At 41.4% G+C, this 23,161-nt stretch overlaps 1 protein-coding gene across 1 annotated transcript in view; it reads right to left on the reverse strand.

The window, feature by feature from the left end:
* Positions 1–23,161, reverse strand: part of LOC137344476 (semaphorin-3D-like) — a 71,778-nt gene that overhangs the window by 37,651 nt on the left and 10,966 nt on the right. Inside the window, exons 2-5 of the mRNA XM_068007468.1 lie at positions 18,697–18,857; positions 14,624–14,683; positions 13,433–13,552; positions 8,163–8,256 (exon numbers count right to left, since the gene is read on the reverse strand). Of these exons, the coding sequence (XP_067863569.1) occupies positions 8,163–8,256; positions 13,433–13,552; positions 14,624–14,683; positions 18,697–18,857 (435 nt within the window). The remainder of the gene's footprint in view (positions 1–8,162; positions 8,257–13,432; positions 13,553–14,623; positions 14,684–18,696; positions 18,858–23,161) is intronic.

A 23,161-nucleotide genomic window follows, 5' to 3' on the forward strand; every position in this document is an offset into this window, starting at 1 on the left:
ATCCACAAGTTTTCTCTGTGATTTATTGCTCGTGCAAATGAGATAGACTCGGTTTTATAAAACTGGTTTAGGGGATTTATGAGAGATACCAGACCAGGTAAATCTTATCTATGCAAGTTGTAGTTTCAGCAAATTTTGAAACTCTTGAAGCATGGTGTGCATAATTTATTAATCTGCACCAGACTCTGCAATACTTTGCAAACCAAATTGCTCTGGTTACTTGGCAGCAATACCATAATTTCTGAAGATTTTCCTCAGTTGGAATTTCTAGTGAAATCATAAATGCATTTTTAAACATGTTTATAATATTACTAGATAGTGACCAGAGGACATTTTCATGAACACATTTACAATTTCACTACATTTTGCAACCAGACCAATTCTTCCCCACATATTGTCCTGAGGGCTATTCTGTTAGGTTTCTGTGCTCCTATAGGGGATGCTCATCAGGTTCATTAATGCCAAGCAGAAAATTCTTCACTCCAAGCATTTCCCGCAATGTACTGACAACACAGTTTCAATAACAACATTTCAGCAAACCCTTGAGCAAAAGTATCATGTTGAAGGATTAATGAAACCTGAGCAAATGCTGATGAATTTTTCAAAATGCTTTGACACATGTAAAAAAGGTGGAACAATGAACAATGTTATTTATAGGTTGTCAACCGTAATAACTGATCTGACTTACTGCTCAGGTAGATAAAGCACCTTTGGCTCACCATGTATACTCAAAATTCTTCTGACATCACCATGAAGTGTGGGGTCAGAAGAGATTAGTCATGTGGAAAACGATCTGAGAAGATGGTGGCACTGTCATTTGATGGGTTATTCCTAGAGAAACTCATAACATTTTATCAGAAAAATGCTGTTAACTAATCCTGGCACCTAGTCGGTTTCCTACTTTTAGTACCTTGTCAAGTTGTACCAGAGGTTACTCCCTGTCCTACCGCAATGTTAAACTTCACATTAAATCTAGAAATTGCTGTTTGTGTTCCACTTGGAGGTTAATTGTGGTTGATTAAAAGTTTCTGGGTTAATTCACACCTGCTGGTTTACTCACAATTTTGCTGTTTTCAATCTGTGGGTTATACCACTTGCACAGCAGGCCAAGCAATGAAAAGGGAGAAGTACTAATACAACAAGAAGTTACACTTCTATAATGCTCATTATGTACAGAAAGCTTTGTGGAGCAGTGCTGTTAGAAAAAAGAACTTGCATTTATGTAGGGCTGTTTGTGTCCTCAGGATGTCCTAAAGCCAATGAAGCATAATTTTGAAGTATAGTCACTATTGTAAGGTAGGCAAATATGGCAGCCAATTTGCACATGGCAAGGTCCCACAAACAGCAATGAGATAAATGACCTGATAATCTGTTTTATTGGAATTGGTTGAGGGATAAATGCTGACCAGGACACTGCTCTTCTTCAAATAGTGCTATGGGAAAGGTAGGAAACTGACAGGATGGCATTGGCCGCCTGTTTTACACCTCCCCTGATTTTAGCTTCCATTGACTTCAATGGCAAGTAAAATCGGGCGAGATGGAAAATGGACAGCCAATCCGATTTGGTCCATTTCCCGCTGGGCGGGTTAGGTTAGGTTAATAATAACTGCCAAACTTCAAAAAATTAATTCATTGGTGTGAAGCACTTAGGGACATTCTGAGGACATGAAAGGGGCATTATAAATGCAAGTTTTTTTTTGTATTTTATCTCAGTTTATTTAGCTACAACAAAATGAGTGTATTGGGACATTTTCCTATGTTAAAGATGCTTTAAATGCAATTAGTTGTTGTAGTGCAGTGACCATGGACTCCCTGCTTATTCTGTTTTCTCTGTTTATTTCCACAACCATTTGCTCAGTCATTTCTTAAGTCACTTTTCTTCTTACAGAATTCGGAGAAGTAAATTACAGAAATAATTAATTATGAACAGGAACAGATACAGGTTCAAGTGTGCTCATTTCCAGATTGGAGCCACGTTGAGTGGTCGGGCATTAAACAGAAGTCAAGATATTTCTCATTGGGGGTAGAGATGGGAGTTGAGAAGAGGAGGAAGGAAGAAAATCAAAGGGGTCAGTCACCATTGAAGAGGCCATGTTTCTTCCTGGCAGCTGGGATTACAGGAGCATCCGAATTGGCCCCCACTTCCTCCTCACTGTGGTAGAGGTGTCAGGCCAAGTAAACAAAAAAGAATAAAAACATGAAACTAAAAGGTGGACATTTTACCCCAAATAATCCCTTAATAGTAAAGATGTAAGAAAAGTAACTATACAACATGCCTACAAGGCACAAGTCAGGAGTATGATGGAGTACTCTCCCACTTGCCTGAATGTAGTTGCAATTGCACCCATTCAAGAAGCTCGACACCATCCAGGACAAATCAGTCTGCTTGATCGGCAGCTCATCCACTGCCTCAAACATCCACTCCCTCCACCGCCAGTGTACCGTGGCTGCAATGTATACTATCTATAGGATGCACTGCAGCAACCTGCCAAAGCTTTTTCGACAGTATCTCCAAAACCCAGCTAGAAGGATGGGAACATGGAAAATCTTCACCTCCAAGTTCCCTTCCAAGTCACACATCATCCAAATGTAGACATATATCACCGTTCCTTCATCCTCACTGGGTCAAAATTCTCAAACTCCCTACTAACATCACTAAGGGAGTACCTTCACCACACGGACTGCAATGGTTCAAGAAGGTGGCTCACCACCACCTTCTCAAGGGCCATGAAGTGGAGATGCCGGTGATGGACTGGGGTGGACAAATGTAAGGAATCTTACAACACCAGGTTATAGTCCAACAGTTTTATTTGAAAATCACAAGCTTTCGGAGCTTACCTCCTTCGTCGGGTGAGTGAAGGGTAACTAGGGATGGGCAATAAAAGCCTGCCTTGCTAGCAATGCCCACATCCCAAGAATGTCCCCTAGCCAATTTGTATCCATGCTGCCACTGTCCCTTTTATCCTTGATGTTTTCCACCAATCCTACAGAATGAATTTTTAAGATTGGTGGAAAACATCAAGGGTTATTGAACAAACACAATGCTAACTGAATTTCTTACACTGCAGAGGTTTTATGGGGATATAAATCTTGACCAAAAGTTAAAGCATTGTTCCCATAAGAAAATCATTGCAGGAAGCTTGAGCTTTGACCTTCTGGTGCTCATCACGTAAACAGTAAAGGATCAGTTTGGCTTATTGTGGGCGAATTTAGTTTCAAAGCCGCACAGGTCAAGCTTTTATTTCCTCTCTTCGAAATCAGCTGACATTTGTCAAATACTGTGTTATGTTTCCAAATTGACATATTTGTGTTGCAACAAAAATGATGGGAAATCCCATTAAACAGTGTTCCAATGATTTGAAAATCCTGGTCATTCTTTGCTAGATTTGTATTTTATATTAGCATATCATAGTAGGTACAACACAGGAAGAGGCCATTCGCTCCATCGTGCCTGTGCCAGCTCTTTGAAAGAGCTATACAATTAGTCCCATTCCGATGCTCTTTCCTAATAACCCTGTAAATTTTTTCCCTTCAAGTATTTATCTAATTCCCTTTTGAAAGTTACTATTGAATCTGCTTCCACCACCCTTTCAGGCAATGAATTCCAGATCATTACAACTCGCTGCGTAAAAAATGTTTCTCATGTCGCCACTGGCTCTTCTGCCAATCACCTTAAATCCATGTCCTCTGATTACCGACCCTTCTGCCACTGGTAACAGTTTCTCTTTATTTACTCTATCAAACCCATTCATAATCTTGAACACCTCTACCAAATCTCCCCTTAACCCTCTCTGCACTAAGGAGAACAATCCCAGCTTCTCCAGTCTCTCCACATAACTGAAGTCCCTCATCCCTGGTACCATTCCAGTAAATCTCTTCTGCACCCTCTCTAAGGCCTTCACATCCTTCCGAAAGCACGGTGCCCAGAATTGAACACAATACTCCAGTTGAGGCCTAATCAGTGTTTTATAAAGGTTTAGCATAACTTCCTTGCTTTTGTCCTCTATTAAGAAAGCCCAGATCCCATATGCTTTTTTTAAAAACAGCATTCTCAACTTGTCCTGCCACCTTCAAATATTTGTGAAAGTGCAACCCCAGGTCTCTCTGTTCCTGAACCCCCTTTAAAATTGTATCATTTAGTTTATATTGCCTCTCCGTTCTTCCTACCAAAATGCATCACTTCACACTTCTCTGCATTAAATTTCATCTGCCATGTGTCTGCCCATTTCACCCATCTGTCTATGTCCTCCTGAAGTCTGTTACTTTGTTTACTTCATTTCCAAGTTTCGTGTCATCGGCAAACTTTGAAATTATACCCTGTATACCCAAGTCCAGGTCATTAATATATATCAAAAAGAGCAGTGGTCTTAATACGGACCCCTGGGGAATACCCCTGCATACTTCCCTCCAGTCTGAAAAATAACTGCTCACCACTACTCTCTGCTTTCTGTCCCCTAGACAATTTGTATCCATGCTGCCACTGTCCCTTTTATCCGATGGACTTTAATTTTGCTAACAACTCTATTATGTGATACTTCATCAAATGCCTTTTGAAAGTCCATATACACAACATCAACCGCACTACTCATCAACCCTCTCCGTTACTTCATCAAAGAACCCAATCAAGTTAATCAAACATGATTTTCTTTTAACAAATCCATGCTGACTTTCATTTATTAGCCCATACTTTAAGTACCAATTAATTTTGTGCCCAATTATTGTCTCTAAAGGTTTCCCCACCACCGACATTAGGCTGACTGGCCTGTAATTGCTGGGTTTTTCATTCTCCCCTTTTTTGAACGGGGGTGTAACACTTGCAATCCTCCAGTCCTCTGGCACCGTCCCCATATCTAAGGAGGATTGGAAGATTGTGGCCATGGTCTCCGCAATGTTACAAATTATAACAGAGGGATAATTATTTAATTTTATAATAATTGTAAATGTCACAGTGCCAAATTTTACAAATTTATCAAACCAGGATTATTAGATTCATGCAATGCAATAAAAAAAGTTGCTGATTATTGCCCTACGTTGCAATCAGCATATTAATCATTAAACGTTACCAGGTGTAGGCGGCTATTCTCATTATGCGGGTCAAAGGCAGAGCTGTACCATTGGAGTTGGTGTTGCCGGAAAATCCCTGTCGTGTGAGCCAGGGTGCAAGGTTAATTCTCTAAAAATTAGAGGGCATTTCTGCTTTACAGCCAAAAAAAATACATATAACTTGATTACATGTACAGTAGTTTTTTCTTTACGGAGTAGAAATTTGTGTCCAATGTCTTTACCAATGGTTCAGTTAGTAAGTGCATAACCTGTATGGAACAGAGCCACACAGACAAGAAAATTTCCCAGTTTAATCCCTCAACTGTATCCAGTTAATTGATCTCAGCTGTAGGGGTGCTACAATTGACATTTCTCCTTCTGAGCTCAGGAGTACTGATATCAGCCAGGGTTTCCACTTCTAATCTCTGTCCAGTGACCAGCTTCTGCTGGAAAGAAAGCCTGTGTGAAAATCAGGTGAGGACAAAAAAAAACTGTTTCCACTAGCAAAAGAACCAGGGGGAGATAAGAATTTTTTAAAAATGCAGCGAGTTGTTATGATCTGGAATGCACTGTCTGAAAGGATGGTGGAAGTAGATTTAATAGTAACTTTCAAAAGGGAATTGGATATATACTTGAAAAGGAAAAACTTGCAGGGCTATGGGGAAAGAGCACTGAACCAGACTGTTCGCAACCTTGGTATCCAATTGGACCCTGAGCTAAGCTTTTGACCCCATATCCTCTCTATCACCAAGACCGCCTACTTCCACCTCCGTAACATCGCCCATCTCCGCCCCTGCCTCAGCCCACTTTCTGCTGAACCCCTCATCCATATCTTTGTTAACTTTAGACTCAACTATTCCAATGCTCTCCTGGATGGCCTCCCACCTTGCACCTTCCATAAACTTGAGCTCATCCAAAACTCTGCCTCCCGTATCCTAACTCACATCGAGTCCTGTTCACCCATCACCACGGTGCTCGCTGATTTATGTTGGCTCCTGGTTCGGCAATGCCTCGATTGTAAAAATCTCATTGTTGTTTTCAAATCCCTCCATGACTTCGCCCCTCCCTATCTCTATAACCTCCTCCAGCCCTACAATCCTCAGAGATATCTACGCTTTTCCAATTTTGGCCTCTTGCTTATCCCTGATTTTCTTCGCTTTACCATCGGTGGCTGTGCCTTCAGCTGCCTAGACCCTAAGCTCTGGAATTCCCTCCCTAAATCTCTTTGCCTTTCTACCTCTCTCTCCTCCTTTAAAAAGAGGCTTCTTGAAACCTACCTCTTTGACCAAGCTTTTGATTACCTGTCCTAATATCTGCTTATGGGGCTCGTTGTTAAATTTTGTTTGATAATCACTCCTGTGAAGCGCCTTGGGATGTTTTACTACATTAAACGCGCTATATAAATGCAAGTTGTTGTTGTTGGAGTGGGACTAGTTGGATAGCACTTAAAGAACACAGGCACAACGTGGCAAATGGCCTCCTTCTGTGCTGTATGATTCTATGATAGGATCGGGCTTGGCTGTAACGCACTCCTCAACCCCCAACACGATCGAATAAACTGCTGTCACTCGCTGTTCAGGCTCACACATGAAGAATGGGCCACTTGAGTGAGGGGATACCCATAGAACTGTAGCAAATCCATTCACTTAATCAAAAGTTATTTCCATTACTGGAAGTAATTGCTAGATTCAACTAGTTAAGCGACTAGCCAACAGTGTTCTGGTCAGAAACACAGCCACATCAGCAGTATATAGCAAGAAGAGAGACCAAAAGGCAACACGAGAAATTCTTTTTCACTTAAAAAATGGAAGATGGAGTTCAATGAACATAAAGCTGCTGGCGACTTCCCCTGAAAGCAGCTCTGAATCTTCAAAAAACATCCCACAATGTTCTTCTTTTATCCCTTCACTCATGAATCTAATAAAGGCTTCAATCCACAGGCAGAATGTTTCAATTATTTGTTCGTTTTTTGTGAGTAATTTCCTTCCCATTTCAGGCATATGTTTCTCGAAAGCCCATGTGGATACGAAGAGATTTCCACAATGCAAGATGCATATTCACCAAGCCCTGTTTAAAATGGAAATAGCAGGTTCTGTGCGCAGCGAGAAATCATGGTTTGCAATATTAGCAGTCATATGCTAAATCTGTTTGCTTAACATTTCTTTGTTTGCTATTTTAATGGAAATAGTAACCTGTTTTATTTTGTACAGGTAAATGCCTCCATTAAAATAGTGGACAGAGGTACGTTACACAAACGTGTTAAGTATTCACATCATTTTTAAAAGAATCAGGGGACGTCACCTACAGTAATTTCTAGGCTATAAGCTCTTCTACTCAGGTAACTTCCCCATAACTAAAGCAATGTAAAACACAATGTAATAGCAGCTCCTGTTTCAACATTACTGTAAGTATCAAAGATGTGTTGTGAGAGTGTAAGGAAACTGGAATCTTATAAAAATGAACGGTGAGGGAATTGATAGTGATTTATGAGAAGTGTGTCTGAACTGTTTTTTCCCCTTGTGCACAATTATCTACAAATTCTTTTGGGGTGTTATGAAACAATGATTTTTATCCTCTGCAGCAATTATTGACTAAGCTTTATAGGGAGACACAGTTCATCTGCTGGGCAAAAAGATAAAACATGGTGTAAATGTGGTCAGTCAGTTGGTAATCATAACACTAACTGGAGCCACGTGTGGTCTTGACCTTGTGGCAGCTCTACGATGAATTCCTTCGACTTGATACTCTACAGTGGAACTTTCTTGTGTAATGTACCGATTAGTCCATGATATACCTCACTACAAATGGCTGAATATTATCCTGACTCAGAGATTAAGAACTTATGCAAAAATACAAGCAGATGTCTGAGGAGATGGAGATGAAAAGAAATCCAAGTTGTCCACCATCATTACATTAGTGAGATCATTTTTCATCCTACTTGTATATCTCGCGAGCCACAGATAAATATATAGTTTTAAAAAAGTCAAATACTGCATTAAATCTATTTGAATGTACAGCACGTAACTGTATAATCATTGTATGTTTAGTCCATATTAAAAACAGAAATTCATTCAACGTCATTAGTAATTCATGTCCTCAGCATTATACAACTGCCTTACCTATGAGTGCTGACGTAAAAGGTTGGATGGGATCATAAGGGCATTTCAATTTTCCAGATTCCAGAGTTTTAAGGTCAAACTTCAATGAGAGCTCCTGTCAGTAAAGTTACCACAAGAAATTAGAGATCAGATCCAACCAAAAAATAATCATCTGTATTTCAAAGTCTTGCAGGCTGTACAATATAGTAATGGAGAACATCCCAGCATGTTTTCTGCTAAATTGGGTTCAGAATGAACAAAAGCACGAGGAGGAGATTTTCAAGGATTATTCCTGGTTCCAGAATAAAACATGTCGAAACATTTTTTATGCTAATTAGTGAATGGATAGGAATGCAACTATTGGGAGGCAGGCTTTTTACCACATGTTATTAACCATTGTCAGAGCTAATAGGTTGTTCAATCCTAGCAATCCTATCATTTAATATATCTTCATTACATTTCAGGTTTCTACTTTCTGCATCCCATCACCAGTAACCCCTAGCTGACCGAGTGAGTGAGAGGAACAGAACTGCTGATCACGCTATTAGTTGCAGCAGGCCGTAGGACAAGCCCATTTAACAGTTCACTTCTGCAGTGGCACAACAAACAAGTTTCAACAGTCAAATGTTTCAAATTCACAGCATGTATCACAGTTTGATACTTTACATTATTGAATCTTTTAATGTTCAGACACAGCAGACTGGACACTCAGTTTCCCACTGCATTTTATGTGCAAAAACAAAGTACATTACCGATTTTCATCGTTCCACCTTTGGTGGCCATGTCTTCAGCTGCCTAGGCGCTAACCTCTGGAATTCTCTCCCTAAACCTCTCCGCCTCTCTCTCCTCCTCCTTAAAATCTACCTTTTTCACCAAACTTTTGGTCACCTGTCCTAATATCTTCTTATGTGGCTCAATGTCAAATTTTGTTTGATAACGCTTCTGTGAAGCGCCTTGGGACATTTTACTATATAAAAAGGTGCTGTATAAATGCAAGTTGTTGTTGATCTATTGGTAACAGCAACATATCACTCAAATTTGGCAGCTTGAGGAATATAACACTTTGAATATAGAAAAGAATAAAAAGTGAGCCTGTTTGGAGCTAAGCAAAAGACACTTTTATATTGATGGTGTGCTGTCAGCTGCAGGCATATGGTGCTCCCACTGCTGATGGCAATACCAATCAGAAGGAAGCAAACTGGTTTGGACGGCATCTGAAGCTTAACTATTCCTGGATGACAAATGCTGCCATCTAGGAACATAGGAACAGGAGCAAGCCATTCAACCCCTCTAGCCTGTTACATCATTCAATTAGATCATGGCTGATCGGTACCTCAACTCCATATACTTGTCCTGGTTCTATATGCCTCGATACTCTTACCTACAAAAATCTGCCTATCTCAGTCTTGAAAATTTCAATTGACCTAGCCTCAACAGCCTCTTGGGAGGGAGTGTTCCAGATTTCCACTATCCTTTGTGTGAAAACGTGCTTCCAGATTTCACTTATAAATGGCCTAGCTCTAGTTTTAACATTCTGCCCTCTTACTCTGGATTCCCCCGCCAGAGAAAATAGTTTCTCTGCATCAATCCTATCAAATCCCTTAATCATTTTAAATTCCTCGATTAGATCACCCCTCAACCTTCTAAACTCAAGCCAACCGGTCTTCATAATTTAACTAAACCCTGGTAATACTGATAAATCTATATGTTATAGCGCTTCCATCATCAACACATCTTTCCTGAGGTTCATGCCCAAAACTGAACACATTACTTCAGATGGGGTCGGATCTAGCCTCTGTACAACTGAAGCATCACATTGTTTTATTTTGACATTGCAATTAATTTTAGGACCATCTTTCTCTTTTTTCTCCAGTAGCGACAATATCCATTCCTGTCAGGATGAATCTGTCTTCCTTCATAATAGTCTCTTCCATTATGTCCTTCTCAGGATTTCAGAGTTTCCCATCATAGTTTCAGTCTCACTTGCATTTCAGTCTATACTAACCCTTCAGTCACCATGAAAGTTCAGCAGCCAGGAATGGCATGTCAGATTAATTATCCCAATTGTCCAGTACTTCCACAACCTATTGAAAGTTTGACAGCTGAATATATCATAGCAGACCACCAACTGCTCCTTCTCTCTCTCAATTCTCCAGTACTTTAGTGTCCATGGGATTTCACACTAAGCTGCGTCATTCTCACTGTTTCTCCAATAAATCTAAATCAGCTGTCAACGATGCCAGTCCAGTGTCCACGATTCCACAATATTGCTACAAGATAGCAACACAAGTTTAGTCGCCCAACTTCCTCTTGATTTCAATCAGCATATTAGCCCGGAGCCGAGAAGGGGGCGGGGGTCGAATCGCAGACGGGAAACCCGGAAGTACAGGTTTCCTGGACGTCCTTACAATTTTGACGTAAGGACATCTTATTTTTTTTGTTGGTTTGCTGTCCTACAGGCCGGCATGATTGACAGGCTGGTCTCAGTTGGACAGGAGCAGAGGAAGGAGGAAGACGTCTTCTAAGTCTTAGATTGTATGGAAGAGGCGGGGGGAGGGGTGGGGATGGCGGGGCATCGGGGTCACGGGGGGGTGGGGTGGGGGAGAGAAGTCAGTCATTGGTGGGGTGGGGGGGGGGTGAGGCGTCAGTCATGGGAGGTCAGTCATCAGAGGGGGCAATCGGATGTCAGTCACCGAGGCGGGGGGGTGGGGGTCGGATTGGGGGTTCATCGCAGGGGTCGTGATTGTTGTTGGGGGAGGGGGGTGTCGTCCACAATCATTGGGGGGGGGGGGGGGGGGGAGGGAATCACTGCAGGTAGGCTTGTTGGGCCTGTGGGAAGCACTCCTGCTCCTCCGGGCCCACAAGCAGTGCTATAAAAAAGGCACTCACCTGCAGTTTCGGGCCTTGTGGAGTGAAGGAGAAAGCCCGGGAATCCCCGCCCCCAGAGGTTGAAATCGCAAAACCTTTCAAATTGAAGGCCCACAGCCTCCTTGAAAGGTTTTAGTGACCATCCCGCCTTCTGACAGCAGGTTGGTTGCCCGCCTCTTGTCCCACCTCTGAAAACTGGAAATGGGTGGGTTGGAGGCGGGTCTGAAATTGTTGCAATTTTCATTGTCCCCCTGCCCCCAATCCACACCTTTCCCCATTTAAAATCCTGCCCCTCGACTGTCAGGTAAGTGTTGCGATCTTTAGTTCAACATTTGATTAGTAGTTGGCAATTCTTTTACAAAGTGGAACTGGCACATTACCAGTTCCAGCAGCAAGCACTGATGAAAGTTGTGACAACTTTTTAATAATGCTTTTTGTATAGATCTTGTGCAGTTTTATATGTTTTGAAATGAATAGATCACCAAAAATAGCACTTCTTACAGGAATTCAGAAAGAGCAGCCATGAAAAGGTGTACAGTTATCAGTTATTTACAGGTACCATCAATATCACTATATTAATAGTGGCACAGTCAATGTAATAAGTGAAAGAGGTAAAATATTTTGTTAATACTGAGGTAAAAACCTTCGCCTGTTTAAACTCATGTGGTAGGGAACATTGGTGATCGAAGCCTACAAAGACAACGATTAAACTGTGAAATCATTGTCAGTTGATAAAAGGGGAACATTAATGCCGAGGGAACTATTTATAACATGAAATATCTTTTCCCCTTCTCTATCCTAAGATTAGAGTTTTATAATTTATTACGGCTGTGAAGTTATATTTCCCCCGTGAAATGCTGCTCCACTGTTGCCAGGAATATCATACTTTATGAAGGAGGAAATGGGAAGCTGATATGGGAAAAGTGAACAGCATGGATGCGCTCCATGCAGGAACATTGAGTTAGAGTTCTTTTATGTCAATCAGGAACTTTACTACTTCAAAGCATTATTGGTCTAACCTTGCTGTTAGAAGTTGAGAACACAGGAAAACTCAACTGTAATGGTTTGAATTGTAAAAGAGGGTTCCTGATCAGCAGGGAGAAACCCTAATGAGATATTTTACAAAGGACCTGCTCCTTTCTTTGAAAATGCATCGATAGAATGAGTCCCCTACAACTACTGAGTAACCATTTTCAGAAAGGAAATGCAACCATATGACTAAAAAATGTTGGAACTCTAACAGTGGACACATATGAGGGAAGTATTATATATTGCAAGTGCTTCCTCCTACAAATACCTTCCTCTTTAAAGACTGAGTGGTTCTTATTACAGGTCAAAATTATAGCATTTACTCCTTCACAACACAATCATTGTAAGCCATAAAGCTAATTGTGTCTGAAGAGGCTACTTCATATGATTAATAGAAGTCATAAATAATGTAAGTTACAGCAGAGGCTGTGGCACAACAAGTAGGTTGGTGCAATTATACCATGGAGCCTCCATTTCCTGTCCTAACGGAAGAGTCGTGCTGGTGGATAATCGAACTTGGCGGATAACTCAGAGTCTCCAAATTTTACTAAATGTAGCACAAAATTTTTCAAGATCCCACACCACTGGCAGGGCAGCTTTACAGAAAGTCACAGGTGCACTGCCCATTATTTCCATCCATTGATGGCAAATGGACAGAAAATCACTGGTAATGCTCCCACAATTTTCCAACAAGCCACCTGCTGCAAGCAAGACCCCACTGGTGGCGTGAGCTCGCAAAAGATTTCACCTGTATTGTACAGCTGTACCCCAGGCATTGGAGTAAAGACAAATACAATACAAATAACAAAATATCAACATTATGAGGCCAAAAATCTTTAGTCCTTCCAGTGCATCTTTTGTTCTGGCAGGAGTGCGGTGGAAGGGCCACAAACTAGGCCAGGATCCAGATAACAGGGATTCCTGTTTTGACATTTTGTCCTGGGAAAATTCTGGCAGATAATTGTGCAAGGGGATAATGGATTTTCGCTGTATGCATTGGTTTGCCAAATATATAATTACATTATGACTGCAGTGCACTGTGCTGCTTTTAAGTAAAAGCAATTGTCTCCCCTATTTTTAATCTGTTGTGTAGGCATTCTGATTTGGAAAATGTAGAGATAGGCAGACAGAGAAATCTGCTGTTGGTGATGATATGATGCCTGAGATTATTGTGAAACCTTGTTATTGCATATTCTTATCCCGCTCCATGATTAAAACATACTCTGTTTCTCCGCTCTGAACAGAATCTCCATTATAGTCATTAAAAAGCTCGAACCTCAGGGAGGAGAATGACTGGAGGTATCTCCATGACCTGGTAATAATAAAGTTTGAATACATTTTAGCTGAAGTGACAGCTGTTGACCATAAACGTCAGTAAAGTCCGGATACATTACCTCTGTAGGGGGTCCCAGGTCGATATAGCCACATACAGGGTGGAAAGCTCCCGTACCACATGCATAGACATGTGTCTTATTGAAGTTGTGTAGTAGCCGGATGAAATTTGCACACTCTGTCTGATAGTAAAAGCAGTATTGTTACCACTGGGGTTTAGTCTTCCAGTAAAAAGGATTTCTATCCCACACTCATTTAAAAAAACAATCTAACATTGTCACCACAAATAATAAACATGACGAAGAGACCATGCAGCAAACAATGATTTGAGTTTGTTTACTTAGTTCATCTAAAATCTCACTTCCACTAAGTAATTTTCATTTAAGAGAACAATTGGGAAACGACTATTTTGCGAGAATATATGCTCTCTTATTTTTCTCCTCATTCTGTTCCATCTTGGGTTGCACGCTCCCTGCAGTTGGGAATGGGGTTGGAGTCGGGTTGCTTGCTTCTAGGTTATTGACATTGTCACTCTTGGGCTACCATTAGGAGGCTCACAAGAGTGGCACCATGAAGACACCAATTCCTCACCATATCAGCTTGGCTCTAAACAACCAATCTTAATGGCAACATGGCAATATTTTTTTTAAAAAGTAGCCATAACAATTAGGGGGCGTTTTTTTTAGGATTCATTTTTAACTTAAGCGTTCAGATTTCAATTTTTCCAGAGAAAAATAATTCCGTGAAAATTTAATGAATATTAATATTGTTTCTTTATCACTCTTTAATTTCCATCATATTTATCGAAATGTAGGCTTTTAAAGCATTTTACTTAATGAATGGCTTGTGCGGTTTAGTAAAAAGTTGTTTCTGTTGAATTCACCTTAGAAACCTACATTTCAACATTTGCCTGAGGTTCTTGGGTTTCATCCAGAGCTTGTGTATCACTAGTGTCAGCCAAGTCATTTGGTTTCAGAGTTAAAAATCAGCTATATAGAGTCAGTTTATTATATGGTTTATAATAATGGATGAGCACTTTTTAAAACAGGCAATGTAACAAAACACACTAATTCCTGAGGTTTTTTTTAAATGCAGTTGTTACATTTTGTACAGCTCAAACTTTTGTTTCATATATATTAAAATGACAGTAATTTGTTTCATACATATTAAGTGACAGAAAATATGAAAAATTGTTTTTAATAAAATTTTAAAAAATTCTTGGAAATGCCAAAATAATGCAAAAAATTTCTTACTTCCTTTTTTCCAGTCTGTTTACACAGCTCCACTCTCTCCTTAGCTGCAGGCCAATAAATCTGACAAGAGAAAACATATTAAAGCTAAAAAAAATTAGTTTAAGTACTTTTAATTTTTTTCCTGTAGATCCTTTGACCAGTTATCAAAGTAGTTTGTGTAATTGTCAAATACACTGACCAGAAAAGATTAAATGTTTCTTGCCAAGGAGATATGGGGGTGGGGGTGGAGGGAGGGGGGTTGCACACTCATTGCATGTGGCAGAAAAGACTAGCCCAAGGACCACCCAAAATTGGTCCTCAGGCCTCATCTTAATATTTTGGGCAAGCTGTCGGTGCCTGTCGTGCCTCCAGAGGCACCTCGCCAAGGTCATGTGGTCCAATTTTGGACTGCCTTTCTCACTAGCAGCAGTTGTCAGGCAAGTGTGAGGGGGCAGGAAGGAGGAGAACGGGAGGGAGGTGAATGTGGGCTAGCAGCAGCCCTCAGAAGTGCTATGGAGCCAGGAGTAGCACTTCTGTTCCTCCTGGCTCCACAAACATAAAAACTTTTTAAAAAAACAAAATCTTATCTTTTTGGTGGTGGCTGTTTGTTAAGCCACATCCAAGCCATCAAAACCTGAGTGGAGCAGGCCCAGCGCCTTCTCCGCTCAGTGTAGCCCACCTTCCCAGGTGGGCCTCAAAACAGGCATTAAGCCCTTTATTGGACTAGGACTGTTATAGGCAGCCGCACAGATTGAAAAATCGGCCCCTAAAAGTCTGCTGTTTAAAATAAAGGTATTTCCCCCCCCCCCCACCCCATTTCTGTATCCTCTAACGTGGAAATTTAATTTTCAAGGTTATTAAGGCTTGCAATGTATTTTCATCAGGAAAGCAAATCTCAGAACTGAAGCCATGATCCCAACTCTTCTCCCGCCCTTCTCCTGCTGCCCTTCCAGTTTTGATCTCGGGAAAAAGTTGGCAGCCCCAATGGGTACAGTCCCTATGATGCCATTGATTGAATAGACTGTTGCGAGGAGCACAATCCAAGCGATAACAGGGCTGAGCATACTACCAGATGGGCAAAGAGGCAAACAACTGAGCTGAGAACAACCTAAGAAGGTTCTGTGACTCCAGTTTGTAGTAGATGTGGTGGTGAGCTTTATGCTGACTTCTCAACATCACTGATGAGGAGTTGAAAACATTCATAGCCAAGTGGGTGATACATTTAGTTTAAGAGTTTGAGGTGTGCACACAGAATCATGCTTCATATATTAACACAGCAATTAGAACGATCACTCACTATGGGCTAATGTTTAAAGTTGAACTGGAAATCTCAGAACCATGTCACGCAGACAAATTGGATCCTGGGAGTGAGTTACATCATTTAATCAAGGGTATACATCACAAAATAAAGAGAAGCTGGAGACCTTTGTACGCCTCATCTGAATCTGAAGATTCGATTCCAGACGTGAGTTCTCTCCTTCCTAGCTGTTATTTTATATTACACATATGTTGTTTATTTTTCTATTAGCTGTACACTTGGCTTCAAGTTTTCTTGTTGGGATTTCAGTGCTATGATGTTCACAATAGGGTACTGACTTACTTTGCGATTTCATTACTGCAGTGTGGTCTGGGATTATTTTGTAGCACATTACTAGGAAATTCTATACACCATTAAATATCACGGAATTTATCCTGTCAACTCAATTATTGTTTCTACTGATCTTTCCTCAACATTCATCCTTAATGCCAGCACTACTTTTCACAACAACCTGTTCAGCTGATTATGTCATGGGTCAATGGTCAACAGGAAGGACAGCACACCTTCAGCATTAAAATTCATTGGTTTATTAAATGTTTTAGTCTGTGTTAATGGGTGGTAAAGCTACAGACCCCATTTTGAGGCTGATACAGCCCTGTTCATACCAGGCAAAACAAGTGAAAATCAGCCCCTCAGAGTTTCTTTGAATTCGACCCCTGCAGCTATCTATTTTGAAATTAGATTTATATGCAATTTGCAGGTTTTGATATATTGGGCTCGATATTAGCAGGGCGGCTGGGGGGGTCTATTGGGCAAGTGGGTAACGCGCCCGGTGAAATCAGTCTGCCCTGCACACGATCGCAGCCTAATTGGATCCACTTACCCCGTCTTCCGGGTTCCCCACTGCTGAGCTGCGCGTCGGGCAGACTGCGCATGCGCAGTTAGGTCTGTCAGCTGGAGGAGCTCTATTTAAAGGGGCAGTCCTCCACTGACTGATGCTGCAAGAAATAGGAAAAATTACAGCATGGAGCAGCAGAGGGGGAAGGCTGCTCCCCGGTTTAATGATGCCTCACTCCAGGTATCATTGGATGGGGTGAGGAGGAGAGGGAGGACAGAGATCTTCCCCCTGGCGGGCGGGAGGAAGCGGCCTGCCTCTGCCACCAAGAAGGCCTGGCTCGAGGTGGCAGAGGAGGTCACCTGCACCACCAACATATCGCGCACCTGCATACAGTGCAGGAGGCGCTGCAATGACCTCAGTAGGTCAGCCAAAGTGAGTACACTTACTCATTCCCCTAAACTCCATCTGCCACATCACCGCCCCCACCCCACATCTCCTTCTGCACTGCCAACACTACTCGATCACATTACCCCTCATACCCACTCAAACCTCATCCTCATCTTACCTGCACTTACTCACCTCACCAGTACTCATCCCGCCACTACCACTCAACCCAATCCTCATACAATCTCATGGCTCTATCTCATACTCACCCTCTCATGAATCTCTTTCACGGTCAGCCTCACCCAACCTGCCACTACCTGTGCTGCAGCCACAGGGAATGCATCACATATGTGCAGTAGGCAGCGTAAGGCAAAGGTGTTGTGAGTATGAAGGGGATGCACAAGGGTGTTTGGGGGTTTGTCATGGTTGTTACTGATATTGAATTTCTGACCAACTCACATCACATATTATATTGGCACCACTACTGCCACGTCTTTGCGAATCTTATCTGGTTTGTGCAATAATGCCCTTTCCTGAGGATCACAATGGGTGGCATCAGGTGTGGGTCTTCATTGTGTCACTGCAGAGTGGGTGTAGGTGTATTTGCAGGGCTCTTTGTGCAAACGACAGAGACGTCGGCGATGTCCCTGGTTGCACCCTGGAAGGATGTGGAGGAGAAGTTGTTGAGGGCAGTGGTGACTTTGACAGCGACAGGTAAGAAGATGGTGCTCGGGCCTGCCGGGAGCAACTCGGCATGAAGGAAGCTGCAGATGTCCACGACTACATGTCGAGTGACTCTGAGCCTCCATGTGCACTGCTGCTCAGAGGGGTCCAGGAAGCTGAGCCTCGGTCTGTGGACCCTGTGGCGAGGGTAGTGCCCTCTGCGAAGCATCTCTCTCTCTGCGGTTGCCCTCCCTCCTGCTGTGCAGGTGGCTGTGTCACAGCACTGTGTTGTGGAGCTCCGCGGGTCAGAGGTGGATGGTGTGGCCAGCGAGGCTGTTCGTCCTCCGAGGAGGTCACGACTGCAGCTACGGTGGCCCCCATCCAGAAGATGTACATCTGAAGGGGTCCGCAAGGTAGGTACATGTCTCTGGACCCCGGGGTAAGTGAGCAAGTTGGTGAATTTGATTGTTAGGAGGAGGGTGGTGCAGGCCAAACTGTCCCAAGTGACAGAGTGGCCTCCTGCAATGAGTGAGGGTCCCCCCCGCCACCTGTCAAATGGACCTTTGCAGCTGCCACAGGCTGATAGCTGCAACCGGGAGTGCTCCCTCATTATGGGAAACAGTCCTAGTTGTTTGTAAAAATCCCACCCCTGCTGAAATATTCCCTTAATCAGGTCTGTTAACGACCTGAAATACCAGACTAAATACTGTTAAGTGGCAACCCGCCGGCTTTAATTGCCTGTGGGAGTCCCACATGTGGGGGCTGCACGCGCACGTTAGCGCGTCTGTGGGGAACCCGGAAGTGGGCGGGTTGGAGCCAGGCTCCCGACCCGCTCCGGGATTCCCCGATTTTCAGAGCCCCCCCCCCCCCCCACCAGGAACGCACCAGATAGCGGGTGCTAATATCGAGCCCATTATATCTATATGTGGCTCCTATGTTGGTACTACATACCTTTTTAGGTTCCTTGTCCAAATTTTCCAGATTCAAAATGTAAATCAGGTCTTTAGCTCCAACCAGAAGTTTTCCCCTTTCTTCATCTATTAGTAATGACTGGAAGCTGGAACTTTCTGCAGATCCCTGGAATGGATTACAACTGGAGTTCATCAGCAAATCTGTCAGAGAAAAACAAAATAAACTGAAAATATTAATCACCACTGCCAATGTGGAAAAAACTCATCGACATTGATGCACATGAACTAGGTCACTAAGGTTAAGGCCACTGCCAAAGTTTTGTGCAAATAGCATTTACAGAAAGTTTGTTGTAAATTTTGAGAGAGCTGTATTAAAAAAAATATTTGCCTGTAACATATTCAAACTGACTTGAATTGTAAGGAGTAACAACTTCACCTTGTGAAAAATTATCCACATAAAAAGAAAATCACAACATGATTCTGTATATTGCGTTTACTGGTCGACCACAGTTAAAGATCTGAAGGGAGAGCTAGAGGCAGGAAGACACCATTGATAGCTTCAAACAAATCTAGCTAACTCAGCACACAGCAAGATTCAAAGTGATTTCCTGGACTGTATGGCTTAACAAAACATCAGGTGGTATATGTGCCACTAAGTCATCAGTGGAGCATTTTAATATTCATTTATTGAGGCAGAACTATTGTCAAACTCTATACTTACAGTGATAATAGTCATGTCAAGTATACCTTCATGTGCCTCATTTCTCCACAAGAAACAAATTTATATAACTGCAATAATCTTTTGTACAGTACAAGCAGCAAATCAGAGCAACATTAAAACCCTACCAATTGTAATCTAAACAGTATCCTTAGTAAATCCACACAATGTAGTGAGTGGAATTGTTCTCTGATCTTCCATTGAGACAATTTAAAAAAAAAAAATTTGTTCATGGGATGTGGGCATCACTGGCGAGGCCAGCATTTATTGCCCATCCAATAATAAATAAATAATGTAAACCCTCTCATTACTTACTGTATCTTTTTTTAAAAATTGCTCTGAATTGTGCTTCAGCTTTACATCTACTCAAGATTCCTTAAAAAGATATGGAAAGGATGTGAAGAATGGATGAAAGTAGGACACAATCAGCAACTGTAGTGCTGGAATATCTGAAGTTGTCTCTGCAAAAATACCATAAATGTCAAGTTACCAGAACTAGGCATCCCTGCTGATCTCACCGAGAGGTGCCTCTGTTTTGATTACACAGAACACCTTTTGCCATGTACAAGCTTACTTGGACATTAACATTGTCTTTACGTTGACCTTCAAATTGTGTCAAGTGTTGGATGTATGAATGAATAACACGTCTGAAACTTAATTTGAGTGGAGACCCCTGGGTACTGGAGTCAGTTCACCTGTAGTGTTACTGGACATGAGGGAGTTGCTCTAACAAAGACACTGCACAATATTCTGCTAATCTCAAATGCAGCACTGCAAAAAAGGTGTCTCTACCATGAATTGTCCTTAGGAAATTCTGATATCAAATGGTGTCTTGATTCTTGGTATTATGTTTTTAGAATACTGTATCGGAGTTGATTTTGGAATATGTTTTGATAATTGCTTTACCTTGCAGCATGTAGAAATTGACCATATTCTGCATCTTAATATAAAATATTCATTTGAAAATCAGCTCCATCTTGGGGTTGGTACAGCATAAGCGTATTAAATCTTTGAGTTGAAGGCCTAAATTCAAATTGCAGCTACACTCTTGCTTCCCTTACAAGGTAGATTGTCTAGCCTTAACTCGGTCATCTTTGGGAGAGAGGAAAAGAAAGTGTCTGATAACAGGTCCCTTGTCAGATCTCGAGTGTACTAGTTGGCACATTAAGCAAGGAGCGTTCATAAAGCATACAGCATTCGTAGAAAGAGGCTACATCTTCCTAATATGAGGATGAAGTGGCAGCGTGCCTAATTTTGTAAAACATTTAGATGTTGCATTTCACCAGCAATGTCTAAAAATCCATTCTCTTTTTGGAATAGTTTTACCAAATATCAGATAAACTGTGCTGTAACTTGATTTAAGTTCCTAATCCAAATGATACCAACATGGTGTTAACTGCAGATCAGCCAAGGTTAGTGGAAGGGGGAGGAGATGTGTGAAGTGCAGATCAATGCTTTTCTCTCTTTCATAATTCATCCATCTCTTTCTCATGATGTAAAGCACACTGCTGGGACTCCAAGATTTTGACTCAGACGTTGATTAATTACACATGTTAACATTATTTCTTTCCCGTGCTGGTATTTCTTACCTCTGTGTAATTTTTATATTTTCTTATAATGCACAGACTTACAGAACGAGTGTGTTATATAGCTGTTTGACTCAATACGCCAGAGCACCCTCAAGAAAATATCCAGTGACACGTTATTTTAATGATGTGGAGATGCCGGTGATGGACTGGGGTGGACAAATGTAAGGAATCTTACAACACCAGGTTATAGCCCAACAATTTTATTTTAAAATCACAAGCTTTCGGAGATTATCCCCTTCGTCACGTGATGAAGGGGATAATCTATAACCTGGTGTTGTAAGATTCCTTACGTTATTTTAAGCCAATGGAGCCAGTGTGTTTTTAGTGTTAAATATGTGCCTTACACATAGCTTTCTGGAAAGTTAACCTTTATGTGGCACCCATCTGGACACAGCTGTTGAAGTGTCCAAAGATTTTCCTGAAAAATATTATGTAGCTCATCAAAGCAAATGATATCACTGATAGTTGTGATAACCTGGGATCCAACAGAGGCAGTGCATGATGTGGAAGCATAATGATGATGATCTGGTGTCCATTCTAAGGGTCATATCTGGTTTACAGAGCAAGATGTTTGGTATGATGACACTGGGAAAATCGTGGTCTGCTCACATTAACCAAATTATTCCACTTTCCAAAGTAACCAGCGCCTGTCCCACATACATTTATATGTACAATTACTTTACATTTTCTGCAGGTTAAATGTAAGATATAACCACAAATTCAGTTTAGCTGTTATTTAAGAGCCACATTCCACTATAGAATGTAGCATTTCAAGAGAACCAACTTTTTTCTCTATATTACTCATGTTTAATGTAAACGCTTACAAAACACGTGCATTTGATATATCTTTTCCACAGCCTATTACAAAAATCAACAGCATATGGGCAAGCATTTAAATTAAACATAGGTAATGTAGAGAAACAGGTTGGTTCTCTCAAACAACTATTATTAGTTGTAAACAATTTTACAACACCAAGTTATAATCCAACAAATTTATTTTAAATTCCACAAGCTTTCGGAGGCTTCCTCCTTCCTCAGGTGAACGGTGTGGAAATGATACATCATAACTATTATTAGAATGATTTCACGAGCCAGTGATCATACAGACTGAATGACTCCACTAATTAAATGATCAAACAAGCCCCATTGTTTCAGTAATTGCAAATCACAGTAATGAAATGATCCCCTTATACAGTGTCACTACCTGCTGACTACACTAACTAACTGCTTCTGCCAACAAGTCATTATTCCCTGTTGATTCTCAGGTATTCAGATGATCGTTCAAAATGTTTCCCTTCCTCCTCCCTCCATTTCATCCACAATAGGCATTGTCCAAATATCATCAGATTTTGTAACAAGAAAACTTTTAACATTTCAAAATGAAAGCCAGTATAAATTATTAACTGGATATGTCAAACACCATGTTTATACAATAAAACATAACCATTTTTTGTGAATAGGTGAGTGTATTATCATGCCAGCAGGTTAGCTATTGAGTACTTCTGGTAAAGATTTTCAAGCTAGTATTCTGTAGAAATCTAAAGTCCCCTCACCACGTGGAAATGAGTCACAGGACGAGATCGCCCAACTCCAGAACTTACAACTTTACGTGGCTGGTGCAGACTGGCGAAACAGTAATGCTGATGGAGGAGACTACAAAATTACCACTCTTTCAAAATCTCAGGTTAGCATACCTACTGACACTCTTGTGGTCATAACTTCTGAGTTGTGATCCTAGTATGTTTACAGCAACAACAAATGTTGTACTGGTATGTCCTCTCAGGTGAAGATCAAATAATACAACAGTAAAGCTTGGGTAGTGTGAAGGCAGGCAGTCTGAATCACTCTCAGCTAACCAGTATGGCAGCAGTACTGAGTCACTCCCAGCTAACCAGTATGGCAGCAGCACGGATTCAGATTGGGAGAGTACTGCAGAGAACAAAAAGTGCAGAAGTGCTGGCCACAGGAAAAAAAAATCAGGGGACATGGTTTATCACACAATGTAACAATGGGCAGGGGTCTTTAAATAAACACAGGCTATCATACAGAACAGAATTGATGGCAACATTTAGGTAATGCCAGTTCCATGCTCCCAGTGATATGCTGAATAATTTCTTACATTGATTATCAGACAAATTAACCTACAGGAACAGGAAGCTGTGCGGGTTTTTAAAAAAAAAGTGGCGAGTGAGTTACTA

This window comes from Heptranchias perlo, chromosome 27 (genome assembly GCF_035084215.1).
Source record: "Heptranchias perlo isolate sHepPer1 chromosome 27, sHepPer1.hap1, whole genome shotgun sequence".
In the NCBI taxonomy this organism is placed as follows: Eukaryota; Metazoa; Chordata; class Chondrichthyes; order Hexanchiformes; family Hexanchidae; genus Heptranchias; species Heptranchias perlo.